An 18,002-nucleotide genomic window follows, 5' to 3' on the forward strand; every position below is an offset into this window, starting at 1 on the left:
CCAGAGGAAGCAGAGGGGTGTAAGACCATAAGTAAACACCCCAGTGCACACACTCCTCCCCAGGCCAGGCCTGTACATACATTGCTGCCGTTGTAAATCCCAACTTGGACCAGTTTCCGGTTCTGCAGGTTCATGATGCTGTAGTTGGCAAACTTCCTGTCCCCGTCCTCGTTGAACTCCACGCGACCAGTGACACCCTCCGAGTACTTGGAGGACATCAACACCCTAGAGAGGGAAACACAGTGGGCACAACCTAGAAAACCTGCTCTGGCCATTGGGACCCCTAAGAAAGCATCAGAAGGGCAAATCTTTCTCTCAGTTACCTGCCATGTGCACACTACCCTACAGAAATCCAGCCAAGGCTGCCTATGGTCTGTTCACAGACCAGCAGTCATCCCTTCTTGGTGGATGGAGCCATTTTCCCGAAGTTCACCACCATATCTGCTGTCACTGACCCTTGTTTTCCGGTAGATCATTCCCGTTTCCTTCAGGAATGATGTGTCCCACAACACCCAAGGACACCTTCCTCTTAGTGTCCCTTGGGAGCTTTGTCCATGTCACAATTCCTGGTGCTTCTGATTGGCACCAGCTCATCACAGCCTACACAGAGCTCCAGGAATACACCACCAAGAGGAGATCAGCCCCCAAACCCCAGAAAGATGATAGTGAGGACACAGAACAATTGCCTGAGCCACTTGTGGAGAACACCTTTGACTCGCTTATGCCAAAAACTGTGTCGCCGCAGAGGACGCCAGAAATATTTCCAGAACAAACTTCAGGCTTTGCAGGTTCCATGCTCAGCAGAACCCAGGTCTGCAGGGAATTGCTGCTGTACCACAGTCCAGCCTGCAGAAGAGGCCCTTGTGGCTTCAGCATCCACAATGATGTGCACAAAAATTGGGTTCTGGGAAGCACATGCAGCATCTGCCGATCCTTCTGCCCATGGCAGCAAGACCCAGCACACACATGCTCTCATCTGCCTGTCCCATGCAGGGAGATCTCTTGCCACCAAGATCTGCTTGCAGCACACTGACCCATGCCACAGCCCTTGGAATGTTCAGCAGGAAATGTGTCCACAGTACCGAGCTTCAATTTGGCAGAAACATCCCCCTACTCTGCTTTGACAGAAAACCCCCTCTCTCCCACTTCCACTCATGGAATTAGGATCCAGACTGGAGGACATCATGGCCCCCATATCTTTTCTTCCTAGAGTCATTTCCTGCCCTCACATCCCAGCTGCCCAAGCATTGCCCAGGGCAGCATGGTTTGGCATGGAGCAACTTGGTGTCAGGCACCAGATGATGCCTAAACCGGGTGCCATTTCCTGAGCCTGTGTCTGGGATAGTTTTCTGGGAGAGCCTTCACATCCAAATCATGCAGGAGAGTCCAGTCAGCCCTGTGCCACATGCCCCAAAGCTTTAGTGACAGATACTCTGAGCAAAGCTGCCATGTTCTCCTGCACCTTTTCCACATACTCCCACCTTTTCCAGCTCTCCCCCAGCAGGTCCTCTGCTCCCTCCAGCAGGACCCTTTACCAAATACCTCTTGAAAAGGGGTCCTGTCTTCCAGATGTTGGTGTTGCCCACGCAGCCCCGTGGTGGGTCTGTGATGTTCTCCTTCTCAAACAAGTCGTGCACGGCCTGTGCCACCACGGCAACAGCGTCGCTGATGTGGGCGGACTCATTCTTCCCATTGATGAGCTGCAAACCGATCACTCCTGCCCGAGAGGAGGGGAGGAGGAAGGTCAGCACACCTGGGCTCGCTGGCTGCTCCAGCTTTGCTCCCATGAACAGGGCTTGGGGACAAGCAAGCACCTGGTTATGGGCTGGGGACCCTCGGATGCAGTGGGGAGTTGCCCGAGCTTCAGGCAGGGGCAGCGGCGCGGGGCGGGCACCGTCCTGCCTGCCAGAGGGGTACGGGGACAGCTACATGCTCCATCCCCAGTGCCCTACCCAACCCCTCCCCCAGGCCATTGTCAGCTTGCAAAGCCCCAGTGACGTGGATTTGGGGTATGGCAGTGTGAACAAGGCTGCTGGACTGCTGGCTCCCCATGCAGGCAGGGGGAATGGGAAGCGACATGTGGGACCCTCCACTTGCTTGGGACCACCACGGCACCGTGTTCCCCCAGTCCAGGGGGTCCCTGGGGGGGCAGGGGCCCCTCGTGCTGGCTCTGTGCGGGGTCTCCAAGCCCTGATGGCAGCGGGGTGGGTGCCTTGGGGGTCCCTCAGGGGTACCTACCGTCAGGGGCGTAACGCAGGGCACTGCCCGAGATCTCCCGCTCCCCCACCAGCCACACGTAGCCCGAGCCCGTCATGTTGAGCATGGCTGCTGCTCTGTACACCGTGGCTGCATCGTCCTCACTGCAACGAGAGGAGTCACAGAATCACAGAATGTGTTGAGTTGGAAGGGACCCACAAGGATCAGAGAGTCCAACTCCTGGCCCTGCACAGGCCCATGCCCAAGGGTCACAGCCTGTGCCCCAGAGGATCAGCCAAACCCTCCTGGAGCTCTGGCAGCCTTGGGGCTGTGCCCACTGCCCTGGGGAGCCTGGTCAGTGCCCAACCACTCTCTGGGGGAAGAACCTTTTCCTGAGATCCAACCTGACCCTGCCCTGACACAGCTCCAGCCATTCCCTGGTTGCTGTCCCTGGTCCCCCCAGAGCAGAGCTCAGTCCCTGCCCCTCCTCTGCCCCTGCCCAGGAAGCTGGAACTGCCATGAGCTCTCCCCTCAGTCTCTTCTTCTCCAGCTGAACACCCCAAGTGCCCTCAGTGTCCTCCCACAGCTTCAAATCCAGGTCCTTCCCCATCCTCGTTGCCTCCTTTGCACACTCTCTAAGAGCTTAATGAAGGGAAGGGCTGGATGGCTCCTTTTCTCCTGTGTCATGTCCCAAGACGGTGGCAGCGCCAGGGAAGACACAAGTCCAGGTAGCCCTTCTCTGACAACTATTTCTCCTGGGTAACAGCTCATTTCTTGAGCAATGGGAACCTTTCTCCCAGCTTCACCTGATCCCACAGGGCCCAGCACTGTTGAGTATCTGCACATCTGGCCCAGTCCTTATGCTGCAGGCATGGACAGTGAGGCTTCCCTCCCACACAGCTGGACCAGGATACACCGTCACTGACTGCAGCTGGATCTGCAGCTGCTGACACTGTGCAGGAGAGACATCCCAGCCATGCTGGTGACTGCCAGCTCCCAGGCCAGCAGCACGTCCAGCACAACACAGCACCCACCACCTGCCCTGGACACCCGTGTGTGGGGCTGTGCTGCTTTCAGCTGGGGACAGGTAATTTCCTTCCCAGAGGCTGGTGTGGGGCTGTGTTTGGGTTTGTGCTGAACCCAGGTTGATCACACAGGGATGTTTTTGTTGTTGCTGAGTGGGGCTCACACACAGGGCCAAGGCTTTTCTGCTTTCCTGCTGCCACACTGGCCAGGAAGTTGGGAGGAGACACAGCTGGGGCAGGTGACCCCACCTGATCCAAGGGATATTCCAGGCCATATGATATCATGCTCAGTATATAAAACTGGGGGGAAGAAGGAATGGGGCAGGACATTTGGAGTGATGGTGTTTGTCTTCCCAAGTCACCATTCCGTGGGATGGGGTCCTTTTCTCCTGAAGGTGCTGAACACCTGCTGCCCGTGGGAAGGGGTGAACTAATTGCTTGTTTTTCTTTGCTTGTGAGTGGCTTTTGCTTTCCCCTTTCCCTATTAAACTGTCTTTATCTCAACTGATGAGTTCTCCATCTTTTACCCTTCTGATTCTGTCCCTGATATCGTTGTTGGGGGAGTGGGGAGTGGCTGTGAGGGGCTTGGCTGCTGGCAGGGGTTAAACCACAACAGGGTTTTCCTCTCGTGCTCCTTGGAAGGACGACAAACCCCAAATCTGCTTTGACTTCAGTTCTGGGCAGTGTTGCAAAGGGGAGAGGAGAAAAGCAGAGCAGGGAGGGGAAGGAATGGCACTGCCTTACCTGGCAGAGAGGATGATGACCCGAGCCTCCAGCTCCTTCGCCTCCAGCAGCAGCGATGTCACATTTTTGGTTCCAGGGTCAAACTGAAGCACTTTCTCAGCCTGTGATTAGTGTGAGCAAAGCTGGTTAGTGTGGGAGCCCCAGGACTGGTGGTGAGAGCCATGCTATCTAGAAAAGGTCAAGAGAATTCATTAAACTGCACAAAAGTCTGCTAAATAAGATTGGTTATAGTTATTTTTTTCTTTTTTCTTTCCTTTCTTTCTTTTCTTTCTTTCCTTCCTTCCTTTCTCTTTTAAGGTTTTGGCCTTTCGGTTGTTTAATTTTTTTATTTTTATTTTTTTTGCACTGTGCATGCAAACTGAAGTCAATCAAGACCCAAAAAGAGGCGTGCATTGTACAGGAAAGAGAAAAAGGCTTTGAAATGCAATTGAAAACTCAAACGAGTGTTGTTTTTCAAAAACATGGGAAATGAAAAAAACATATTGCACAAGGTTAACCTTTGGGAGTCAAAGTGAGCAACTTACACCAAGGAACCGTTTCCTTTGGGGAGGAAAGGGGGTTGGTTCAACTTTTCAAAAAAAAAAACAACTTGCAAGTTAATTACTGGTTCACATGCATGTTTCAAAAAGAAATCCTTCCAGGGTCAGCTGGCTAAGTTTCCATTCTCAAGTCCAAACCAAACTATCTCAACATAAAAACGTGCTACCAAGAAACATAGTCATGGATTTTTTTTTCTTTCTTTTATTTTCTTTTTTTTTCTCTTTCACTTTTTTTTCTTTTTTTTTTTTTTATTTTTTTATTTTTCTGGTGGCTGTGGCTACTTTTCATTTGCTAGTTAGGTTGGTGGGCGGCGTGCATTTCCATGCATATATACCTTGGGTCCTCGCTTGTTGTCATAGGAAAGTTGGTCGAGGTTTTCATAGTTCCTTTTTTTACTCTGATGAATAATGTGCACAGAGAAAATATGTAGACACAGAAGAATATTATAAACAGTTGAAAATGACGTGTAGTAAAGCAATCCAACATCCACCTCCTCCTCCACTGTTTGCTAAAGGGTCTCTATAACGCTGGAGCTCGCAAAAACCACTATCAGGAGAGAGAGTGCCTCAGCTCTCACGGGAGGTCACGGTGCAAGGCCATATCACACAGAGCAAGCCTGAGTGCCACAGCTGGTGCGATGCTGCAGTTGCATTTCCCGTTGTGGGACTGGGGAATTCTTCAGCAAGAAATTTTTTATCTTAAGCTCAGAAACAATCTATGCATCTCTAAGGGCCTAAGTGGTGGGGTTTCCATGGAATTACTGTGGAAGTAAAGGACAAAATGTTGTGTACGGAAAGTGCTGGATAAAGGCAAACTGTCACAGTTAAGAGTATTAGCAATACTAGAGTCACTATGAGCATTACAATCCTGTTCACCCTCAGAGAGCTCACAGCAAATGAGGTGTCTCAGCTGAACTTCTCACCCCCTGAAAGGAGGGAGCAGCCTTTTGGAGCTCTGTTGACATCCAAAAGAGAAAGGTAACGTTCTCTACATCCCGTGTTGGCTCAAAGCGTGGCGATATGAAGCAATGGTGATCATGGGATGACATTGCAGCTTTTACCTGGTGCTTGGGGAGGGCCAAGGGCACCTCATGGCTCTGTGGCACAAGGGTGGCCCTGGGAGGTGCAGCTACCCAAGACCACAGTGCCCATAACCTGGCCCTACAGGTGGCTAGTGGGGCTCACTGCTTGGTGCTGACCAGAGCAGCACTGGACTCAGGACACGGGGCTTAGCATGCTCTGACCCTGGAGATGAGGGACCGGGGCAGAGAACCTGCTCCTCCCCTTGTCTCCTACCTGAACCACTTCTGCTGCTTGGCCCCAAAGGAGCCCAAGGCATGAAACCTGCTTCTGGAGGTTTCCTCTTCTCCAGGCAGTGTGCTGAGGGCCAATAGACTCTGCTCTCAGGAGCCGTGACCCTGCAACAGCGTGCACAGAGCCCCGTGGATCTTCCTGGGAGCAGCCCACCTGGTCAGGCCAATAACATCAATCTGACAGTGCCTTCAGGAGAGGCCTTGGCAGGTTTTGGTGGGACAGTGTCTGACCTCTTCTTCTTGACCCCACCCCACCCCTGCTGAGTATTCCTGGTCTGTGTATATGGGGTATGGGACACAGCTCTATTCTGATCTTCATTTTCCCAGAACCTTATGGCAATGGCAACTGATCCCTGACAGGAACCAGCCCCTTTGCACCCCTGGAGTGCAAGGGTTCATGTTCCCAGGTTTTTTCTTAGACAGTCAGGTTTTATCTCTGTGTCTCACTTTCCAAACTAAGTAGCTTGCCTTTTCCTGATCACTCAGGCCAGTCTTTGGCAGGACATTTTGCAGATCTACTTTCTGTGCAACCGTGTGATCTTTGCTTTCTTCTCCTTGGACACAGCCTGACAGGTTTTCATTGCTCAAAGGAATTGAGTCCTTGCAAGGCAAAGTATCTGAGGAGGCAAAATCTGCTTGGAGCCCAGGTCTGTCTTCACTTCTGATGACATCCACAGCCAGGATTTCTGAGCAGCTTCTTAGAGACTGCTGAGATTGCAGTGAGACCTGGGGTAACAACTGCCTCCAAGGGGAACAGAGGTGCAGGACAGCAGGAATGTTCTCCAGTGATGGGACACTGGTCATTTCTCCTTAGGCACTGTCAATGTAGCCAAAAACTTGGTCATCCCTCTTGCAGCCTCCAGACATGAATAGCCTTGTGTGCCTGGGATATGCACCTCAATCCAGGCTGGTCAGCAGAGTCTTGGGTGCAGCAAAGCTGGCACCTGATCACCTCTCCCTGTCACTATCCCTACAGAACTAGACTAATAATGTGTCTTTCCCCCCCCCATTTTTCCATGTGGTCCTGCAGCCCTTCCCTGCTCTTCAGCTCATGTTTCATACAGGGTCCCACAAATTAAAATTTCCACCAGGTTCTCAAGCATTCACTAAAAAAGTTGCCACTGTCCTAGAGAAAGAGACTCAGCACACCAGAGACCTGCCACCTCTGACTTGGACAAACTCTGATTTCACAGTGTCCAACACTCCCTCCTGATCCTGAGCAGCACTGGTGGCCTGCCCAGATGAACGAGCAGAGTTGTGCTGGGGTGGAGCAGTAGAGTTACTGCTGACAGACCTAAGACAAGGCAAGCACATGGGGTGTGCCAAGACTGGCCAGCATGGCCTGAGTGCTGGGCTTGGAGTGCCTGGTGGAAGTGCAAACCCACACAGTGGTGCATGAGTGACACCCAGGGCCAGTGCAGACCGTGGGGGACACAGCCATGCTCCAATCCAAGAGCTTGGGTGGGCAGAGGAGTCTCTGAGGACAGGACCTCAGGGACTGTGACCCAAGCCTTGCAGAGGTCGAGAGCAGGTCTCCTGCCTGCTCCCTCCCCAGGGCCAGGCTGCCCTTGAGGAGGCTGCCCAAGGTACCACTTCATGGCATGGAGAGAGTCAGCACATCAGTGATCAGAAAAGGAATTAAAAGAAGAGATTGAGGGAGACAGGAAAGCCCCAGCAGGCTATCTACCACCTTCAAGACCAGCCAGACCTGTCTGTTTGACCTTTTTTGCAAGGGAAACAGAAACAAGATGCAGTGGCGTGCCCCAAAAGGAAGATAAAGTGACCTACCACCACAGAGCAGGTGTCCCAGGCTGGAGAGTGACCTGGGCATCTGCAGCAGCCCAGTAGCTGCCAAGACATGTTATAGATGCAGTGCAAATGTGGGGCAGGTCTGAGCACATCCCCTGCTCCCCATCTTTCAAGCTCCAGATCTAAAAGCTTTCCCATGTGATGGATAGGGTGAAGAAGAAATGCACCCTGGGCCTGGGAGCATCACATGGAGCAAGCAAGGAGTGGAGTCATGAGAGGGAGCAGCAAAAGGGAGAACAGAGGAACTGTAGGAAAGCAGAAAGTGGAAATCAAAAGATGCAAGGAAAGGAATGAGAGACTGGCCATGGCTCTCCTTAGATGTGTGACATTGTGCTGGGAAGAGGCTTTGAAGTGACATATATTCCACTGCCACCCAGCAGAAAACTGCCTTTGGAGGCAGGAGGATCCCACTATAGCTGGTGGCACATCAGTGTCTCATGATGATCCAGGATTCAGCAAGGATGAGACTCCTTGGAAACCACCGCCAAAACCAAAAGCCTGTTGTTCAGTGTGGCTTGTGCCAGCCTGCAGCCCTGCACCAGTTATTCACCAGGGAGGTGGTGAAGAGCAGTGACAGGCTGCTCTCTCTGATCTCTCAGCTGAGCCACCAACTCCAAGCACAAGAAGTGTCTGTGGCCACATCTCCTCAACAGCTGACTGACTGCCAAAGTCCAGCAGCTGCTGGTGGGGCTGGAGAAGAGCAGATTGATGTCCCTGCCTGTGACCCAGCAGGGAACAGCCCCGAATTGGCTCCTGCCCTGATGCTGCTGGAGACTTGGACAGGCTCAGTGTCTGCACACCCGAAGGGGACTCACCCTGCCCCAGGCAAGAGAACGTGCCGGGACTTCAGTCTGTGGTTCCTTGCCTTGTAGATTGCAGCCAAACAGCTCCTGTGTTCTCCTTCCCTGCTTGTCTGGAACGTTAGCTTGGTCCTTTCACTCCACGCCGCAGGTCTGTGGTTGTCCTCCTGAATCTCTAGCAGGCTTGGGGACCTCCCTCCCTGCTCCCTGCTGGCCCTGAGTGCAGGTGCAGTGCACCTCCTCCATAAAGCCACAACCGCCCTCTTGTACCAGCAGTGGGTGTCAGGAAAGCAGCGTTTGCCATGTGCTTCGATGGAGATGGGAACGGGCGCCAGCCTGCGGCCCACAGCTCTACACAGAGGGTGCTGTGCCCCTCGGGGCAGCAACACAGCGGCTGCCTGGCCCCTCCTAAGCCTCTAAGGTGAGCCCCGGGAAGCCAATTCAGAAGCTGCTTTTCAGGGTTGGTTTGGCACTGCTGGGTCTGCCTGGCCCCGGGGTGGCTGTGGTGGGGCAGGTGCTTCCCTAAGCTGAGCGACTGGTCCTCTCCTTAGCTGGGAATCTTGGGCGAGGCATTTGCAGAGCTCCAGGTTATCCTTCCCTTCATTTTGTAGTCGATTTACATGTAGGAGATTTTGACCATGGCAAAGCAAGTGAAATGAATAAAGTACAAAGTTCTGTCAGGTACTAGTCAGACACTGTTGATGCTTTAAGCATGTTAGCCATGTTACAATGGAAAGAAAAGGTGTTTTACATACAGAAATCTACATACATACAACAGCCCGAGACTTCTAGTTTTGTTGTTGCTTAAACAAAGCTACAAGACAATGTTCAGGAACTGACCTTGGACTCTTTCTCCTCCAGGAGGGTCTCCAGCTTCTTTTGTGCAGCACGACCTTCGTGGTCGTCACTGACTATCAGAATGACGTGGTTCCAGTTGAAGACTCTCATCATCTCAAACCAGACGTTGGCCTGGTGAGAGTATGGAGGGACCGTGCGCAAAAAGGACAGGTGGATGCTCTGCAAGGAAGAACAAGAGCTCAACACAGACTGTGGGCTTGTCAGCCAGGTTTGCAGGGACAGGGCTGGGATCACAAAGCCATTTTGGGAAGACCTCTGTGTTGCACACCTTGAGCACACCTCTAGTGCTAACCTGCACTCCTTCCTTCTGCTTGAGAAGCGAATCCTGGCTGTGATTTTGTACCTCTCTGTGGTTAATCTAGAGCATGGCAAAGAGGGTTTTTTTGCTTTGTGGTCCACAGTGAAGAAAAGCCTATGGAGCCACGAAGGGCCAGCAGTGTTCTGTGCAAATATAGCCTTGCCTCTTGGCTTCCCAAAATTGTTACTGAGCAATTGACATCACAAAGAACTTGAATTCCCTTTGCAGAGGAGCAAGAGGCAGGTACAGGCAGCAATATATTAGTTATTTGTCATGAGAGAGGTTCAGAAAAGCAGTTTTGTAACATGGTCTCTGACTGTTTCTAGGTCAGCCTGTTCCACAGGAGGAGGCAGCTCTGGACTCATGTCCCAGTTGACCTCTCTGATTTGGTTAAAGACATCTTTATGGTTGGATGATTGTGTAATAGCAATTCCAGTCTAATTAAGCACAGCACTGTTAGGGGAGCAATTGGACCAAAAGCTGTAGCTGACAGAGAGCTCTCAAACAAATGCAGCTTTTCCAAAAGGCCCTACAGTCAAATATTAGACAGTCAGAGTGCTCATGCTCAGCAGAGACCTTACTTGGCAACCCAGCTACGTGCTGGAGGGAGGCAGAATTCTGAACCAGAGAGGACAAAAAGGAAAGCACTATAATATTTCTTTCTTTGAGGCTGAGATGCTTGTCTGAACAAAACAGGGCTTGTCCATAACTGCCCAACCATGAGACCAGACCCAGCATGGGTCAGAAATGTCCTGAAGGGGCCAAAGTAAATCACACTGGAAGGGAAAAGGGATCATGTCCCCCATGGACCCATACAGGAGGAACAGACACACCAAATAAAGCCTTTTTCTCACACCCAACATGGTGATAATGTCAAACCAAACCATGAAATCTGTAGAAAATCGTGTCAAACCCCTGCTCCTGCCCTGGCCCAACACACAGAAACGATGGAGGCAGCAGCAAAACCACCAAGGCACTGGGAACACATCCTAATTACTGAGCCATGGAGGAGAACTGTGGATGTTTAAACAAAGGAGGAAGCAAACCAGGAGAGCCACAAAAAGCATCTCAGAGCTGATACAAACACCTCAGAGCTGATACAAACATTCCCAGTTTCGGGAAGAGCAGCAGAAATGCAGCTCACCCCACAAGCCCAGCCCTAACCCATTGGACTGGGAAGAAGCCCCAAGGGACAAACAATGGAAGAACAACCACAGTCTCCACACCAACACAGTGTTCAGGATCTGTTTGGAGTCAGCAGAGATGCCCAGGAGTTTCCATTCCTGCTCCACAGCTTGGGCCAGGGATGCACACGATGGATCTGAGCATTTCTAATTTCTAACCCCTGACCATTTTTAATTGCTTTAAGAAAATCCAGGGAAAATGAAAATGGGAAAAAAAGGTCAGAAAAGAGCTGAAAAAAACCCCAGAAAAACTAATATTCAAAAAAAATCAGCACAACACAGGGTAAAAAAAAAATCAGAATTCTAACAAAATTCCTTCAATCCATTTTTGAAATTAAAAAAATCTCTGAGATTTAAGTATATTGCATCAAATTATTTTCTAGTTTCCCATTAGCTTGTAAAAATGGTGTTTAAACTGATCACGGCTTCCTTAAGTATTGCAAATTCATATCACTTGGTTCAGATAACAATTCATTGCAAGGTTGTTGGGGGCAACTTGGTTTAACAGTTCAGGGAAATTTGCTTTCCGAGGTGGTGTCAAAAGAGCCATGGACTCGCTCTGATGGTATCTCAGCTCCTGGATTACAGAATTGTGGCTTTTAAATAGGATAATGAAGAATAATTCATGGCAAGTTCTGTGAGGGTGGTGAGGCCCTGGCACAGGTTGCCCAGAGAAGCTGTGGCTGCCCCACTCCTGGAAGTGTTCCAGGCCAGGTTGGACGGGGCTTGGAGCAACCTGGGCTAGTGGAAGGTGTCCCTGCCCATGGCAGGGGGTGGGATGAGATGGTCTTTAAGGTCCTACCCAACACAAACTATTCTAGGATTCTATGATGATTCTATGTGGGGTCAGGACTTAAGAACTGCAAATTATGAGTTGTCCTGACTTGGTTGATGTGAGTACACACAAAGAGGAGCTGTCTGTGTGTGTGAAAGCCACGGCTCTGTGTGTGCACAAATGTGAGCATGTCCATGCAGAGAGAGTGTGAGTGCAGGTCCCCCTGCAGGGACAGTGCTTGGGTGCTGGAACCCCTGTGCACAGTCTGCACATGGCCATGCCCTGCCTGGGGGAAGAGGCTCGTGTGGGCGCCTGCTGATGGAGCTGGTGGCTGTAGGGGATGTGCACAGGGCATGGCTGGAGGCCACCATGGCTGTGTGCCCACATCAGGACCATGTACAGGTCCCTGAGTGAAAGGTTTGCTATCCTCTTACTTCTGCCTGCCTAAGGGCTCATCCCAGCTCATGGCCCATGGCTGGGGAAGTTATTTTTCCTACAGAAAATTAAAGAGAAATTAAAGCTTCAGAGGCTTGAGTAGGCAATGTGCTTTAGTCTCACTTCCTATGGAAATGTGGTCAGTCCCCCTTCTAGCAATTCACTCCCAAAATGAGCCGCCTGGGCAGTTTCAAAGAGATTGACAGAGATCTCAACCTGTAAAGCTCAGGAGAATTTAGTAAAAATCCCCAGCTGGGTATGAAAAAGAAGCAGTGGCCAGTGTCCCCATGGAAGGAGCCTGCCCACTGCCCCACGTGACGGCTGTGGACGTGGGAGGGAGCTGAGACAACCCTGAGGCAGCTCCGACGTGTGCAGGGAGGGATTTCAGTGGGGACAGGGGTGTGGGCAGCTCAGGCTCAAATGCACTTCTGCCTTTCCCTGCAGAGCAGGGAGGAGGGACGTGGCAACCCCTGGGGAATGGCCACTGTGGAGTGGGGGCTGTCTGTCCTTCTCCCAGCTGGAATCCTGAGAGCCTGTGAAGAGCTCTCCTCCACTGGGATGAGTGGGCTCCATCAGCCCAGCACTACTCTAGCCTGGTCTGCTCTGGAACATTCCAGGCTGCCTGACTGAGGGCTGTGCTGCCCTGCTGAGGGTTGAGCTACTCTACTGATGGCTGGGCTGCCCATTCCTGGGGCAGACAACTCTGTGTTGCACTAAACAGCCTCTCCAGTCATTGCTTACAGGTGAAGGAGTTCTGATCCTGACCTTGATCAAGGGGAATCGCTTTTTCCCCACTTCCAGTGCAGCTTCCCACTCTGATTAAGAAGGTTTCTGCTGAGCATTGTTGCCAGTGAGACCAGTAATACAGAAAAGTACCCCTCTCAGTGAGCAGTGCCTCATTCCAGGCATGGAGTGGTTACACTGAGACCAGGAACCAGAGGTAAAAGCCATCCCCAGGCTGAAGAGAGAGAGAAAGAGAGACATAGACCTCATTGCAACTACCAGGACCAGGTGCTGGAATTGAAATAGCTCTCCAAGTGCACGATGACTACACTCCATTTTCCATCTCTTTCACCACAGAGCAAGTCTCAGTTAAAACCCCTTGATCCTCCACTGCAATAGCTCCCTGATTAGGGACTCCCTGAGCATGGGACTCAGCACCTCTGGGCACCCAGGATGTCCCTTCACGTTCCACATGGTGGTGATGAACAGCACCAGCCCTTCCTGGCTCTTGAGCTGTGCATTTCCCCACGAGCTTTGCTCTCACACTCTCCATGTCATTTCATATTTCTCAAGTTGCCAAGATGTCTGTGTCATCTCATTTTTTCAGCTGGTATGCAAAGGAAGTATAAACACCCCCAATGACACATGGGAGCAGGGGCACTAAAGCACAGTCCAGGCTCTCCACAGTGATGGACACCACAGCCACGGGGACTTCTCTGATCACTTTACCATGAGAGCCCCCTTTCCTCCTCCAATTCCCTGCTCACCTCACTCGGACACTGGGACTCCAGAGACCCCTCAGTGCACAGGCAGGACTGTGCTGGATGGCGTGAGGGTCTCGGTGAAGGAACAGGCAATGATTTCATAAGATGTACGTACAAGGGGGCCAAAGGCTGCCAAGCCAGAGCATTCAGCTGCAATACCACTTCTAGAACAGATAGTTGGTTGGATACTGGGAGCAATAAAGCTCCCTTCCCTGGGGTATCTTTGTTGGTAGACAGGTTACACCTCCTGGACCGCTGTGCTCGACTGGAGATGCTCTGGGAGCATCAAAAGGTACTGGGCAAACCTGTCTGTGCTGAGGCCCACACCTTTCCTCCCCGTGGCAGCATAGCCTGCAGAGGACCATAATTAACTCCACTTCAACCCCCCGTGAAATTTAGCTAAAATTGCCTGACGCCTTCAAAACCAATCAGGGGCGTACATACAAAATGATCCTACAAGCTTGTTTCCATAGAAACTAAGCTGAAAGATATAATTTACTGAATTTAAAAAGTAACCCAAAAACCAAGCTGATCACTGGAAACCAAAAAAAAGAACAGCTGAATGTCCCTGTGTCACATAAGCCAGCCTGTCCTGCATGGGGTGTGCAGAGCCTGTCCCACGGCTTCACATCCCTCTGTCCCCCATTCCACTCCCACCTTTGCTGTCCCCTCCACTGTTCAACATCCTTTGCTCCTCTACCCGGTCCCTGCCTTTGCCCCATCTCCTGCCAGCATCTCCACCCTCTGCAGAGAGCTCCAAGCCCCCAGGCCCCCATCTGCCTGGGTGGGCAGGTGCCGAGCAGGAGGCTCAGGGGGTGAGACGAGCCTGGTACAGGCAGGGTGACCTCCCTGCTCAGTCTGTGCCAGGCAAGCGCAGCCCACAGCCCTGCACCTGCTGAACTCCCCGAAATACTCCATGGAGAGCATCTCCTGACAGTGCACTGGGTCATCACTGTGACAGTGGGTCGCTCCTCCAGCCCTGAAGTGAGTCAGGTGCATTTTATGAGCCAGGTTTGCGGAAAACATTTTAAATAGGAAAAATCTGTCAGAAGCAGAGAGTGCCAGGGCAGGTCCCAGCCCCTCACGTGGGCACACCAATCCTGCCCTAGGCCATGCCGTGGACCGGTGGTTTGCTTTGGTGAGCACAGCCCTGCAGAGATGGAGAAGGACCCACAGTGTGCAGGGTCCCCTCTCCCTGCCCTCCTGGCCCCTGTGACAAGGTCCCTCTCAGTGACATTTCCATCAGATGTATTTCCACTCCACAGCAGCACGAGGCAAATTCCCCCTGCACAATTGCTGCCTGCCCTCTCCCTTGCTCTGTCAGCTCTGTTGCCATCCCTTTCCCTCTAACCTGGTGGGACCCTGCCCATGCAGGTCCCCAGCCCAGCCAGCCACCATCACAGTCACTGCTGTGGTCTTGGCTCGCTGTCCATCCTATCGTGGCTTTACTGGTGGGAGATGCCAAGAGCTGCTGCTGCTCCAGCTGAGCAGTGCTGCTGGTGCATCTCTAGGAGCCTCTGCTCCTCCCTCCTGAAATTTGACTTCATTTAGCATGTAGGCGGAGTGACTATTTTTGCACAGAACATTTACATTTGTGAATATTCACATTTTCCAAGCAAAGGCCGATTCATGCCTCGAAACAGGCTTGATCTCACCCACTGAGCTCGTGCGCCTGCATGAAATCCTGCAATGGCATGTGGATGGCCTGGGTCTGCTCAGCTCCTCCCCTTGCTTTCACTAATCACAGATGGGCTGTGAGCTGAGGGCCAGGGCAGCACCTCATTGTCCAGGGCCAGGCACTGCCCCCAGACCCTCATCCAGTCTGGAAGCCTCTGTGTGCCCACTGAGACAGCTGCAGTGGTTTGAGACATTGGAATTTGAACCTCTGTCTTGAGTGCTGGCCAGACCGAGTGTCATGTGAAGCCTCAGGATATTCTGTGATCTCCCTACCAATATCCCATAAACCCAGAGAAGTGAATGCAACCAAACAACCTTCAAGCCCCAGAGAGCTCCTGCCCAATGTACAGGCTCTAACAGGATCCTCCTGCCCCTCCACAGGCTCCCACACACCCGGGGAGCCCCCTGGACCCCCTGGCTGTCACTAGTGAGCAGGGCAGGACCCAGCTGTGCCTGTGCTTGGCTGAAGAGCAGCGAGCCCAGCAGCCTGGCAGAGCCGTGCTGCAGAAATCATCCGGCACTATGTAGGTCAACACTGGCAGCTGTGAAAAAATAATGTACTGGGGAATGCAGGAGAGAGAGGGGGAGCTGCAGGCTGAGCTGGAGAGGGTGGACAGACAGACACAGAGTGTTGGCATCATTAACCCTCCTGACGGGCACTCTTGATTTACAGCACATGTATGAGGTACTAGACTAGAAACATGCATCAGTTACCTTATCAGAATATATAGACATGCGTGTTGTCAGACCAATGACAGGGATCCTGTAGAAGCCAGCTGTGTATGATACAGGTGTTGGTGTTAGGTGATCGTTGGGAGCAGGAGGGTGGCTAACTAATATTGCATAGACCTGCAGGACAGGATACACGACACAAACATTATTTCACAGGAGCACATCAGCTGTCCAGCATGATTTTTTTTCCTTTTCTTTTCTGCAATGTTAAACAGCCCCATGTTAACACAATAACGGCATTGAGATAACTGGGAACAGGGAAGCAAGGACTGTGCTGGGAGCTGTGCTGTGGCTGGGGGTGATGGGTCTGCTCAGGGTTATATCCTAATGGAAATGCCGTGCCTACCAGCTCTGCTCAGTAAACTAATAACTTCCATGGATTACAGATTAAAGGGAAACATCTCCCTTGCAGTCACACTGTGTAATGCGATTTCTTTAACCACACATTTAATACTCGGTTGTAATTCCCCTCTGAGGACCATTACAAACAAAGTGGTCAGCTGGGACTGCGGCGGGAGCGCAGAGCCACGGAGCGAATCAGCCATCTGGCCCTGGGCACAGAAATGAGAGAGCTGGGGGGGCAGGAGCTGGGATCTGCCCTCAGCATGCCAGGGAGAGGGGATCTGGGTTATACCAAAATGGGGAAGGACGAGCTCAGCAAAATCCTGCTGTTATTGCAGGGCTGGGACTTCGGTCTCCAGCAGGATCCTATTCTGTGTCAAACAGAAAGGAAGGAGATGGGTAATCTCTGGGGGATCTTTTGTTACACCAATGCCCTCTCACAGCACAAGGAATGTCCCCAGACGGTGACAGGTCTCCAGCGAGGGTGAATCTGTGCAAGGACTTTGATGCCTGGGAGGAAATAACGCTTCTTCTTCCCCCAGGCATCTGCCCGAGCCCCAGGTTGAAGGGACAGGTCGCCTGGACAGGAGAGGAGGATGAAGCGTTGCCCGAGGAAGGGGGCCTGGGGTCTGGGGGGAAGAGGGACGATCCCGCCTGGCATTGGGTGGGAGCAAGTTGAGGGTGCAGAGCGAGCTGGGGCAGGGGCTGGAGACCTTACCGTGGGAGAAGGGAGGAATTGCTAGAGAAGGAGCTGGGGAGATCCTGGGGAGGCAGGAGGAGGGGATGCCCAGCGCAGAGCTGCCCGGTGCCGCGCTGGCACGGGGTGGGCGAGGACCTGCACCCAGCAGAGCTGGGGCACGGCCCTGGGACAGGACCAGGCTCTGGGGGCAGGGGCTGGGGGCTGTGTGGGGGCGAGGGCTGTGCTGTGCTGTGCCGCACAGCAGCTGCTCGACGGGAGCCATTTTACATTCGCGGGCTCCCAGCCCCTCCTCTGCCTCGCAATCCCCCTGCTCGGACATAGCGCCGGCGAGCGAGGACCGAGGGTGGCCGTGCCCTAAGCCCCTGGGGCCGGGAGAACCTCTGGGTGTTGGGACAGAGCGCCCACCCCCAGCACCCTGACCCCCAGCACCCACAGCCCCCCTGCGCCCCGGCTCAGCTGCCTCCCCATCCCGCCGCTCACGCAGGAATGTGCCAGCGCCAGCCCCGGGCTCCGTGGGGTTTGCCATGGGGACAAGGCTTAGAGGTGGCACGGACACAGGCATCCATCAGCTGGGAGCAGTAAATGGAGCCTGGGCTCAGTGAGGGACCCGCCTGAGCCTTCTCCGGCTGCCGCTGGACAGCGGGGATCTGACGCATCCCGTGCTGCGCCGCAGCCCGGCTCGGCACCATCCCAGGCGCGTCTCCAGCCATCCTCCACCTCCGCTCTGGGCAGCCGAGCTGCGAAGGTGTCAGCTATTCTCCACCACGCACCTCCGGCCCCTCCAGCTCCCTCCCCTCCTGGCTCTGTGTGCCTGGGTGCATTTCTGTGTGAGGCTCCGTGGTGAGGGCGTTCATACAACTGGGGGTGTGTTTGTGCCTGCACATGGGTCCATGTAGACCTTTTGCATGTGCATGGGTGTGTTGGAGGAGGAGGTGGGTTTGTACCTGCCTGTCTGCCCCCCGATGGCCCCAAGTGGTGGTACTGGGGCTGGTAACCGGGCTCAGCACCCAGACCTCATGCAGGGGAGGTGGAGAGGCCAGGCCACGGGCTGCCCAGGGCACCCCGGGCACCCAGCACCGCTGAGGATC

At 53.0% G+C, this 18,002-nt stretch overlaps 1 protein-coding gene across 14 annotated transcripts in view; it reads right to left on the reverse strand.

The window, feature by feature from the left end:
* The window catches only part of GRIN1 (glutamate ionotropic receptor NMDA type subunit 1), a 35,247-nt gene extending 19,238 nt beyond the window's left edge, over nucleotides 1–16,009 (reverse strand). For 8 of the 14 annotated variants that reach the window (XM_027703431.1, XM_027703430.1, XM_027703427.1 and 5 more), the window contains exons 1-7: nucleotides 15,855–16,008; nucleotides 9,267–9,443; nucleotides 4,840–4,902; nucleotides 3,966–4,066; nucleotides 2,239–2,360; nucleotides 1,543–1,717; nucleotides 81–225 (exon numbers count right to left, since the gene is read on the reverse strand). In XM_027703431.1, coding sequence (XP_027559232.1) covers nucleotides 81–225; nucleotides 1,543–1,717; nucleotides 2,239–2,360; nucleotides 3,966–4,066; nucleotides 4,840–4,902; nucleotides 9,267–9,443; nucleotides 15,855–15,875 — 804 coding nt within the window. In that variant the 5' untranslated portion in view covers nucleotides 15,876–16,008. Of the gene's footprint in view, nucleotides 1–80; nucleotides 226–1,542; nucleotides 1,718–2,238; nucleotides 2,361–3,965; nucleotides 4,067–4,839; nucleotides 4,903–9,266; nucleotides 9,444–15,854 lie in introns of all 14 variants that reach the window. The other 6 variants (XM_027703424.1, XM_027703423.1, XM_027703420.1 and 3 more) reach the window with 2 other exon arrangements.
* Between the last annotated feature and the right edge of the window lie 1,993 nt (nucleotides 16,010–18,002).

This window comes from Neopelma chrysocephalum, unplaced genomic scaffold, assembly GCF_003984885.1.
Source record: "Neopelma chrysocephalum unplaced genomic scaffold, ASM398488v2 Primary Assembly neopelma1_226, whole genome shotgun sequence".
NCBI classification, from domain to species: domain Eukaryota; kingdom Metazoa; phylum Chordata; class Aves; order Passeriformes; family Pipridae; genus Neopelma; species Neopelma chrysocephalum.